General features: G+C 39.3%; 1 protein-coding gene and 1 long non-coding RNA gene across 22 annotated transcripts in view; one reads left to right on the top strand and one right to left on the bottom strand.

The window, feature by feature from the left end:
* Positions 1-12,086, bottom strand: part of HECW1 (HECT, C2 and WW domain containing E3 ubiquitin protein ligase 1) — a 451,523-nt gene that overhangs the window by 275,235 nt on the left and 164,202 nt on the right. For 9 of the 21 annotated variants that reach the window (XM_039525998.1, XM_039525999.1, XM_039525995.1 and 6 more), the window contains one exon: positions 6,288-6,345. The exons of 11 other annotated variants lie outside the window; for them this stretch is intronic. In XM_039525998.1, the coding sequence (XP_039381932.1) occupies positions 6,288-6,314 (27 nt within the window). In that variant the 5' untranslated portion in view covers positions 6,315-6,345. Of the gene's footprint in view, positions 1-5,501; positions 5,542-6,287; positions 6,346-12,086 lie in introns of those variants that run through there. One more of the 21 variants, XM_039526006.1, reaches the window with a different exon arrangement.
* On the top strand, positions 3,941-10,323 carry LOC120398514. Its single transcript, XR_005594491.1, has 3 exons — positions 3,941-4,136; positions 5,538-5,583; positions 9,979-10,323. It is a non-coding gene; the product is annotated as an uncharacterized LOC120398514 (long non-coding RNA).

Raw genomic sequence — 12,086 nt, 5'->3', positions numbered from 1 at the left:
CCCTAGTCCCCTCCCACCCTACCCAGGGCTCTGTGTGCTCCCCATACCAGATTTCTGCCCCTCCCCCATGTCGGGGACTCTGTGTGTCTCTCCTTTTTTCTCCCCCCTCCAAAGTACCTTTCTTCCCCCTGGATTGGAAGGGATGGGCAGATGGTTGGTGCCCTCTCTCTCTTTTCTCTCTCTCTTTCCCACCATGGAACAGGCTTTAGGGAGGCAGAACACTAGGAAGGAAGAAAGACCCTTTTCCTCTCTCTTTCTAGCTCCCCATGCTTGCTGAAGAAAATGCAAGGAGGAATATTTTTAGTGCTAAGAGTTTTTAGTCATGCCAAGGGCACTGTGTGCCTCCTCTCATTCTCCCATTTCCTCCATACCGGGGGCTCTGTGTGGTCTCATTTGCGCCACCATTATTATTTCTTTTATCTCTGTCTGTGATACAAGGCTATGTCTACATTACCCCCTGAGCAACAGAAGTTACACTGACATAAGTGCTATTGTGCACAGTGCTATGTTGGCAGGAGAGCTTCTCCCACTCAGAGGAAGTTTATTTATGCCGACAGGAGAGTTCTCTCCTGTCAGCGTAGACCACCTTCGCCAGATGTGCTGCAGTGCTGCAGCTGTATCAATACAGCAGCACCATTGCCGTGCTATATGTATAGACATACCCTAAGTCATTTAGGGCTTGTCTACACTTACAGTGGTACAGCAGCACAGCTGCTTGTGAAGACATTACCTATGCCAATGGGAGAGCGTCTCCTGTTGGCATAGTCAATCTGAGAGGTGGTAGCTACGTCGATGGGAGAAGCCCTCCCATCAACATAGGGCCGTCTGCACTGGGAGTTTGGCCAGTATAACTGTTTTGCTCAGATGTTTAGTTTTTCCACACCCTTTTTGCGTCGTAGTTATACCAACATAAGTTTGTAGTGTAGACCAGAGCTCAGGGTTTCAACATTTTAATCTGAATTGGGACTATGGGCATAGCTGAGATGAGAGGTGTTGTTATGCCTGAAGCTGTTAATGACTGCTATGCCATCAACCAGTTCTTTGATCTACAATTACAGACCATTTTGCTCTGAAAGAAGTAAAATTTCTCTCTGTGTAATGAGCTTGCTGATTATAAAAGTCTCTATTACCTTTTGAAACCTAAGACTGTAACTCATTGGCAGGTCTATGTTTGCTTTCTTTAACCTTGTAAATCTCTCTCTAATTTCCCTTTTCTATTTACTAAATCTTCATACAGTCTACTATACAATCAGCTACAAGCACAATTGACACACAATTGACCTGAGGTAAGTGATTGGTCCTTTGGGATTCGGAGTAACCTGAATATTACAGTGATTCTTGGTGTAAGGGGCCATCTATCACAGAGATATGCTCACCTGAATGGCAAGACAGACTGGAGTACCCGAGGGGATCCTCTGTGACTCCATGTTAAGGATGTTAAAGTGCCTGCGGAGTTTGCACTTGGTGCAGTTGATTGGTGAAATCTAAGTTCAGAACTCACAACCATCTTGGGGTTTGCGCCCTGGTTTGTAACAGTCTGCCCTGAGGTTGGTACTAATGCTTTTGTGTTACCGCTGCAAGCATCAAAATATGTCTTTTTAGTTTCTGCTAGTGTGGGACCCAGTGCCCCAATCTCCCTATGCCTTACCAAATTTATGGTTGTTCCTTCTGCTATAGGGCTGTGGGACAATAAGCAAAGAACAGAGTATTATTTCTAGAAACAATTTAATTAAAAAAACAGGGTCTGACATAAACCAGAAAGGACATTTGTGCCAAGAATTAATCTGTTTTTCTCTATTAAGATACAACTGTCATCTTAACTAATATTTTTGTTATTCTAATAGGAGCATCTAGAAATTAGGAGAGCAAGGTCTTCAGTTCATAGGCCTGATAAAAATCCTTCCTTTTCTCCCTGCCAGAGACAGTACTAGTCCACTGGGAGCCCTAAACAGGAATATTTTGTCTCCCCCCCACCCCCAACAATACTAAAACAGCCAAGTTCTTATAATAAAAAGTGAATGGTGGTGGGGGCAGCTTGAGCTTCTCAGAGGCCTAAGTAATTGCTTAGTCTGCTTATGCCTAGCACTGGCTCTGCTCCCTGGTACTGCTTCCCACCCCTACTTAGAGCCACAATTGACTTTGCATGGACTGCTAGCTTATATCTATGGGCTCTGAAGAAAGGGTTAGTGGTTTCCGTTCTATTGGTACATGCCTACATCTCAAAGTGTTAAACACCAACTCACTTGCAGATAGACAAATTTTGATGGATCCTAGTTATTTTCCATCTCTGTCATCTATAATCCTATTATGGGACTGTGGACTCCAAACTTTAAATACACATACACCCATATAGAGAATAACTTTTTATACCTCTCTAGTTACCACATTATCAGAAAACACGAAAGACAGCAGCAGTACATACAATCCAGTTTTAATATAACAAAAGTTGCAAAATGTTTTTATACTGATACATAAGAATGCTTTAGGCTAGAAAATGCCTCTATTTGAGTCATGGCACATGCATCTGTGTATGTTGATGTGCTGCTTTGTAAGAGATTTAGCTTTGATTGTTAAACGATTGAGAGAATTTTACTGAAAAACTACATTGTAAAAGAATGCCTGAATTTATTTTGTACATTGCATCCTAAATATTCTGTAGGGAACAATCCTATACTGGCACAAGGTTGCATTAGAAATAATTTTTTTTTCCAATCTCTAACTCCTATGATTAAAAGGATCATCTCTGCATGTGATGAACTCCCTATTTTTTAAACAAATACTTCTTTATCACAATACAATCACTTAGCGTACTATAAAAAGTATGTGATCAGTACTGCTCATGGATACAGTTGGTAGATGAGCACCATTGCATATCCTGTAAAGCTAGAGCAATGGCTGGTTTTATAAGATATGCACAGTATTGAGGCAAACCCTCTTATCTAATGGAGGATAAAGTTTAAAAATGCAGGATTCCCACTGAAAGGTTAGCCAGTGTTCTTTCCTTTAATTTGGATAAGATCTAAAAAAAAATTAAAAGCTTAGAGGAAACTATAAATCATCACATAGTTGTTTAAAGCACCTAGACCTCAAAAGAACTACAGATTATTTTATATGGAACCAAAAGGCTTATCTTAGAGTGAAATGCAAAGTTCTCCAACTGAGACGCCTCATTTGTGTACAGTAATATCCTCTTGTAGATTTTTACATTCTTCTTTTTTGTGATGAGTTCCCGCCTTTTTGTATTGTTCCTTTGCATTAGGACATTGCCATTTGCATTGCAAGTTGTGACACACATTATGTCACATGAAGTCATAATATCCATTATGTTGTTGTTATGTGGTGCAAATATAAAAGATATTTTTAGATTGTTCAGTGTCCTCTAAGAGGATCAAAAACAGAGCATCAAAACTGGGATTATCCCAAAGTAATGGCAATGGCAATTCTATTAATATCAGATAGTTCAGAGTTAAAATTTAAGTGCCCTCTTTGACAATCATAGTGTGTTGAGATGAAATATGCTTTTCTTTATACTTGATAAAAATACTGTGTTTGCTTTGATGTTGGCACTGTACAATTTAGGATGTCCTTAACTATTCATTTCCATGCTTTTAAGGGCTTGAGTTTTATAAATGATGTGATGGGAAAATACAGTATTGTCACTGAGTAAATTCAAATTTCAACTGTTTATTTTTTAGGGGTGGGTGTTAATGGAGGTTTTTTGGTTTTGTTTTATATATATGAAAAGACAAACACAACAGAGCATGACCCCTCTATCTACTCAAGTATTTTTTTCTGTTTTGGATATGTAGTGTAAGTAGTTTTAAGTGAGGGAAGATATTGGGACATTGCTGCCTATAGCAGCAGTGTAGCTCAGTACCTACCACCTCTCTGTTTACACAGATTAATTATACATTGTTATGGTTTTTCCAGAGATATCCTTCCACTGACTGACAGTAAGGCACCATTACTGAAAAATGACAATTCCAGGGATAGAAGGGAAGAGTGGGCAGTGACCGCTGTGAATTACTTTTAAATTTTCAGTGTAAGCTTGCTCTAATCTGTTACTTATACAGGGGGCATGAAGAACAGGTCCTCCTTCCATTGCAAAAATACAGTGAGAAGTGTCCCAGTCACAGGTCAGCAGTTGAAATTGTGCAAAATATTTTATTTCACTTAATGGCATGTAAAAAAATTACTGGTGAAATGTCTAAAAAATACCAGGGCTTTCGATCTCTGACACCAACATCCATCACTACTTTGGAAGGTTGAGGCCCAAAGGAAATTTAAAAGATGCATCTTTGGAGGAGAGGAGGCACTGTATACTTAAATATAGTTATTTGCAGCTGCAGGCAACACAGGAAGGTGCTGTAAACTGTAGTGATCATATTTAAATATTTATGGAATATGGAAAATCATATCTCCTCTGACTAATAGGATACAGCAACCCCTTCCTTTAATCCTTCTGAGATGTGAACCTGACTATTTGCCACTTCAGGTTGAATGACTGTAATAAGCGCTAGGAAGGGCTACCCTTGAAGGTCACTCAGGAACTTTAGCTAGCATAGACTGTGACTCACTCTCCTTTTAAATGTAGCAAGTTGAAAAGATCACATAACACATGCATTCTGGGCTCTGCACAAGCTCCCAATTCCCTTCTTGTGCAATCTAAGCTGTTGGTTGTCAAGTATAACCCCCTGAAAGATCTATGACCACTGTGCCTCAAAGACTACCTCTACCACTTACCCCAGCATATCAGTTATGAGTTACTGGGATGCTCTTGCTATCTATCTGCAAGGTAGAACTCCTCAGGACAGGTGGCAGAATTCTTGATGGTGAACCCTGAGCTCTAGGAGTCACTCCTTGGGTCTGCCAGAGCACAAGTTTGCAAAGATATTAGGAGGCAGTTAAAGATGCAGTTGTGCAATCTATTTCTTGGTTTTCAGGGTTACTTTCTGGGAAAGGCTGTATTATAACCAATGGATAAGAGTTGATAACCCTGCAGATAGGTCTTTCTTGTGCTCAAGTGATGTTTCTTGTTTTTAAATTCTTATAAATGTACCCACATATAAAACTCTATTACTGGCTTACAATAATTACACATTACTCTTGTATCTTTTAGTTATTAAAGAATCTCCATCTGATTCTCTCCATTTGAAAAAAATATATCCATTTATTTTAACTCCTAAAACTAATTGCATCTTTCTTCCCACTTTGTCAGTATTACAAATGCTGTAGAAGCACAGTCAGAATGCCATTATATTTATAACTACAGGGAATTCAAATCATGAGTACTGTACAATATTTACATAAAGATACCAGTCATCATGATGGCTGTTTATATGTCCTCAGCAATTAGAGCTTTGTCTAATTTGCACACAGAAAAAGCAACAAATATCCCCCTAGCAAGATAATTAATGTCTATGGCCTTTATTGACTACCATAAATTGCAAAATTCAAAGCACAGAGAACAGGTCCCCATAAAACTGGAAGAACATAATGACCTGGTTACATATAAGGCAATATTTTGTATTTTCCAGGAATTCAAGTTATTCTGTGGATTCAACAGCAAAGAAAAATGTAAAGGTAAGTTAACTGAAGACTGTGCTTATTTCAGTGATGGAAATAATACTAGCAAGGTACTCACACAAATTCTGGCTCTTTTTATGAACGTACAGCACTTTAGAAAATCCAAGCTCTTCAGAAAGGTGTATAATACAATAACCATATGTTACTGCATGCCCAGCATCTCTCAGATTCAACTACTACACAGCTAATGTCAGTCATATACTTCTGAGTTTCACATCATGTATATACTATGATGACTGATATTTGTGTTTTGATTACTTTGAATCAATTCAAGATTAAAATCTGTGAATTTCAGAAAATGCCCCATGACTGTGGGTGACTGATGCATTCTGTGTTTTGTTTAAGTATGAAGGTGAGCAACTTCAATGTTACAGTTGCCTGCTGCTCCCAGGACTTCCTTGTGATCATTTTGTAAAGGTTACCATGACGTGGTTGAATAAAATAAATATACTTGTGCAGGGCTTGTTAAAAAAAATTTTGTATGGGAACTTAACATGTAAAGAAGATTACTTCAAATGTAGCATTGTCAGGGTTAGCTGTAAAAGGATCTCAAATTGCCTAAGCTTAATTTGTTTGATATTTAAATGTACACCGAGGGCAGCTGCAACTAGCTCTGAGCTATAGCACATTCCATTATGAATGGTAGTGAATTTATAATGGAATGGTATGGATGGTTTTTATAATCAGAAAAACACACTGACCTTAACACTACACAGGTGGAGCAGCATAATGACCCGGCAATTGTAAGCGCATCAATTCCTGGGGAAAAGTTCAATGAGATTAACTCAGCATGTATCCCAAAACCAACATAAATGACAGAAAATACAGAACATTGTATTTTCTACCAAAATATATCATGCATATGCCAACATTTCATTTATTTACTTAAATTTTTGATACTGAGTAATTCATATGTTAACTGCACATTCTTTTCTACTGAGGGATATTATTATAACACAGCAGACTTGGATGCTACAACAGTGAATTATGCTTTTAAAAATTATTTAAATTAGGTATAATAAACTTTTCAGACTATTGATGATTAAGCATCAGATTTCATTTAACCCAAAAGGGAAATGAAACAAAACATCCAGCTAAGATATGACAAACACAGACTAGTACTGGCTCTTTAGGCATCATCATAAGAAATTGGTCAGATTGAAAGAGTTTTGATAGACAACAGTCAACCAGATTTCCATTTAAACCACCAATGTATTTGTAGTGGTGGTGCCAGGTGAGTTTCCATTGCAAACGAAAATAATTTCAGTGCCCTGTACTTGCATTGACCTAGTATTAAACACAATTCAAAGGTACAAAAATCACAGCTGTGTTCTTTGTCAATATCGGGGTAGAGAATGATGACAAGGAACCTCTGCTCTTTCTATAAACCATAAGCAGCTATTCACTTGAATCTTAGGAAAACTTCAGAGAGAAATAATCATGAAATGCTAAACTATAAAGCCTTAGTCATACCATGGGTGAAATCCAGCTGTCATTACTCAGGCAAAATTCTTAAGGATTGCAGAATATCTCCCAATAAAATAAATATAACTTTCAAGAACCCACAGCACAAGAAAATTAGTAACATTTTAATTCAACCTATATTTAATACTTAGTAATGGCCATTACATTTCATTTTGCAACTTTAATCAAGCCCCTCTGTTTCTCTTGCTTTTTATAGCTTCTTCATTTTATTACCATAGAACAGGGGTCGGCAACCTTTACTATCAAAAGAGCCATTTTGCCCCCTCTTCCACTAAAGAAAAATAGTCTGGAGCCGCAAAACATAACACTGCTTATAAACTTTTAAAAGTTTTAATCTTTTTTTAATTTTACCTGTTACAACAACAGAATACAACAAACAGAAGTGCAGTGTGCATGTGTAGGCCTACTTTGAAATAAATTAAACACTGAACTATGCAGGCCTTTTTGAGTCCTTCCCGTATTTGTGTAAAATTAAAATAAAACGTAGCCCACTTTAATATAAAAAAACATATAGTTGCAGCTTAGCAGTTTTAAAAAAGTAAACATAAAATTAGGAACGTTTTTTGACAAGTCCATTTCAGTGTGCTCTCATCCTCTTCGGGTTTCTTTCTCGGCCAGCAATCAACCGAAGCACCTGAACATACAATAAAAAACTACATCAGCTCCGGGTCTGAAATAAATGTTTTTTTCTGAATAATAATAGCCTATTAAATGCTAGTGTTCTCACCTGTTTAATGTGACTTCTGTTTCTGAAGCTCGATGCTGATCTTCCCTATGTCGGGGCTGTAAGATGTGACTGATCTTCACACAGGACTGTAGGCTCTTATTTGTGAGGCGGGAGCGATATTTGGACTTTATGAAGTTCATGCTCGAGAAAACTTGCTTGCATAAGTATGTTGAGCCAAAGATGGACAGGACTCCAAATGCATACTTTTTCATGTTCATATACGTGTCGGGAATGGCACTCCATGTTTCAAAAACAAGTTTGTCGGGTTTGGGGAGGTTTTCAATATCATTCCATTTGTGCTCTTTAGCGAGAGTGGCCTTCTGACGGGCGACTTCTTTGAGATCCGCTGTCAGGCTTTTGAACTTGGACACCCATAAGTCTTTATCCGCTATGTCGGCCAGTTCAATTTCAAGATCGGGCTGACTTATCCCTGTGAATGCGGATATGTTCAGCAGGGATGGGTTGATGTCCAGCGGTGTGACAGGGAAGGACAGAGTGTTTTTTTCCTTTCTGAACTCGCTGAATCTTTCTCCAAATGCAGCTTGCATTGCCATAATTGTACGGTGTAAATAATCACAATTTATGTGATTGTTCTCTTCTTTGAACTCTCTCAGGGAGGGGAAGTGAGAGAGCGTACCTCTCTGTACATCTCTGGCAAACACTGTCATCTTGCGCTCAAACGCCAGAACATCCTCCAGCAACTGCAGGGCCGTGCTTCCCTTTCCCTGGAGATTTTTATTCAGCGTGTTTAAGTGACTTGTCATATCCACCATGAAATAAAACTTTTCCAGCCAATCGAGGTCTCCCAGTTCGGGATAGCTGAGGCCTTTGCTTTCCAAGAAGGTTTTCACATGTTCCAGACAAGCAGCGAAGCGTTTCAGCACATCTCCCCTTGACAGCCACTGAACTCTGTTGTGCAGCAGGAGATTCAAATATGCGCTCTCGACTTCATCTAACCATGAACAAAACTGTCGGTGGTTTAACCCGTTTGCAATTATTTTGTTCACTATCTTAATAACGAGGTTCATCACTTCCACACATTCAGGGGGGAATGTTTGAGCGCACAGTGCTTCTTGGTGCAAGATGCAGTGAAACGTCATCAGCTCTCGATCCAGCGACTTTTGAAGTAAATTCACAAAGCCCTTCTGTGCTCCTCTCATACTGGGTGCACCATCAGTAGACACTGACACCAGGTGAGTGGTGTTTATTCCTTTGGCTTTTAGACAACTCAAAACAGCCTCACAAATGTCCTGTCCCCGCGTTTGGCCCTTTAGCGGTATGAGTTCAATCAGTTCTTCCTGCGGCCCATCAGAGTTCACATATCTGCATAACAGTGCTGTCTGCTCAATATCGTTTACATCACTTGACTCATCACAGGCAATTGAATATGCTTGAGCTGAATTGATGTCATCAATTTGCTTACTGGTGATGTTTGTTGCCATTTTAATGGTCCTGTCCTTGACGGTCTTTGCAGAGAGAGGCATTTCTTTAATTTTCTGAATAATTTCCTGTTTGTTTTTGAATTCGGAGAATAGATGCTCTGATATTTTTATGAACGATTCTTTCATGTATTCTCCGTCTGTGAATGGCTTCCCCCTCCTTACGATCTCATGAGCTGCCACAAAACTAGCAGCTGTAGTTGAGTTTGGAGAGTTGATCCACTTCTTGAAAGTATGTTTGCTCTGCTCAACTTTCCGTAGTAGTTCCGAAATCGCTCTCTTTCGCCCATCTTCAGTTGGGTACTTTTCAGAAAATGCTGAGTGCTTGTTTTGAAAATGTCTTTCAACGTTACATTTTTTGTTGTTTGCTAATTTCTCGCCACATATCAAGCACACAGGTAAGCCAGCGTCGTTGGCAGTGAAGGCAAAGGAATCTGTCCATGCAGAATCAAACTCTCTATTTTCTTCTGAGATTTTTCTTTTTTGGGATGTATTCATGGTTAGCTTACCGTGGGGGTCGCACACTCAAGAAGCCGCCTGCAGGTAAAGGCGAGGGCTATAGACGTGGATGTGACGCATATTTTAAATTGACAAATTATAAAAACTTTTTAAAAATTCGATGTTAAAGTATCACCTCGAACTCCAAGATAACTGTGCAACAAAATAAACAAAAATAAAATAATATATAAATAAAAAATAAATTAATAAATAACCGTTATTCTTTTTTTTTCTTTTGTCAAGGCCGAAGGGAGCCACAACAAGGAGGCTGAAGAGCCGCATGCAGCTCCGGAGCCGTGGGTTGCAGACCCCTGCCATAGAAGCATATAGACATCTAGAAACATCCTCACACAAAAAGATAATAGTCTCCCATAACTCTTTACTCTGTGCATCTCTTGAGTCTGTCACCCTGCAAACTAAAATTCATACTTATCCCTACTTTTCCTCAGGGTGCTCAAGAATGACTCAGAAAGCTTGCCTAGGCAGAATAAAATTTCATAACAGCATGAACAAAAGAGCCTCGGCACACCAAATGTACCACCATAAAAATGTTAATTCAACAAATCACAAAAAAGAACAAGAGAAGGAAAACAGATGGAAAAAATAAGAATTCAGCAGGAAAACTACAGTCTGTAGACATCCTTAATTATAAAATAATTTCATTTGATTACATTCCACTTATATTAAAAAAAACTATCTGCAAAATATATAAAAGACATCAAATAGAACAGATAAAATAAAAAGAACAGATATTGCCCTGTCTTCTGCCTACCCTTCTCAAATGTCTTTCATTTTGAGGGATGTAACTCAATTTAGTCCGAAAGTTACATACATTCCATACAAATTTCGTGTCCTCTCTTTTATTGAGGAAAATTATTTATAAAGGAAATAGAGTACCCCTAATTTAGAGAGAGATGTATTTACCACCCTAAAGGAGTTAATCCCACAGTATTTAAATTTCCTGGATGCATAATTTTTTGTGGCCCTCATTTTGGGTCTTTGTCACACACTGCATCCCACATTTGGGCTCTGGCATTCTGAAAGGCATGTTTCTACCGTGCTTGTGTGGTTCATCCCTTTTCCCCACCTTGTCTTTCTTTCTAGTTTGGAAACTTTTCAGGGCTAGGACAGTGCTTTCTTATGTGCCTGTACAACATCTCACACATTTGGGGGCACAACTCTAATATAAATTATTAAAGCTAATATTAATACAGGGCTAGATTGTGACATTACAATCCTGTCCATGGGAAGTGTGGTGCATTGGTGTGCTGGCCCTGCGGCAGCCTGGGAAGGAGATATCCACACTGCTCTGGGGAAGGAGAAAATTACATTAGGTCTATTCTTAGCACAGTGTACACTCCCTGAAATGCCAGCGTAGCTTCACCGCCAGGAACATTGGAGAGGGGAGAATCATGACTCTGCTCCCTCCTTGCCCCCTCCTACCTACCTGTGTGAGGAGAGTTGTAGCCTCTCTGTGGAACTTGCTACCCCTCTAGCACGGAAAGCACTGGTGCAAGACAGTAAAGGGAGGAGGGGGCTATGCCCTTTACTAACTTCTAATGGCATGTAGCATGAGCCACAGCCTGGCCTATAAATGATGTACACCTGGTATAGGACCAGTCCTGCAAAATGCTGCATGTGGATTAAGTTAATGGGAGCTGAGTGTACATAGCACTGTGTAGGATTGGGTCCCTAGTGTTGACTGGAGGAGCTGGGTGACAACAGCATTTTATACACACAGAAAACCACTGAATTTCCGTTGTCTATGGTGAAGGTTAAAAAGAAAACAAGCACTGATCTCCTATATCAATCAGATTTTGACATATCTTATAAGAAACAGAAAGAATGCATATTCACTATCCACACTCCTCCTATGTGAGTTTTACTGGCTATATTCCCAGCTGGAAATAGACATTAGATTGCTCTAACCTAAGTCAGAGCCAAGGCGGGGGTGAAGCTGGACAAAGAATCCAGAATGTATAACCCGCTCCCTGACACCCCATCTCCCTACTGTGCTGTGCAGATCTTGGCTGCATCAGATAATCTGACCGTGAGGTCTTGAAATTAATCAGCTATCTTCCTCCACCCCTCAAAATGTCTCTGAGTCAAGTGCTTACGTGTCTCTAATGCTGAAAGGAGAAGAAGCCTTTACCAGAGAAAACTGATATATGTTATTGCCAACACTACATGTTGCGTGCAAGCTACCGCAACTGGTATGCCATGGTATGCATCTCTTTGTTCTTGATGAGATATGATAAGTTCTCATGTCCAAAATGTTTAACCTGTCCAATTTTGGATGGAAAGAAAATCTCAGTTATTTTTGGTATTACTAAGACCCCTGTCTCCAAAGT

This window comes from Mauremys reevesii, linkage group 2, assembly GCF_016161935.1.
Source record: "Mauremys reevesii isolate NIE-2019 linkage group 2, ASM1616193v1, whole genome shotgun sequence".
Taxonomy (NCBI): Eukaryota; Metazoa; Chordata; order Testudines; family Geoemydidae; genus Mauremys; species Mauremys reevesii.
The sequence above is the reverse complement of the archived record's forward strand: the minus strand, read 5'-3'. Positions and strand labels throughout refer to the sequence as shown.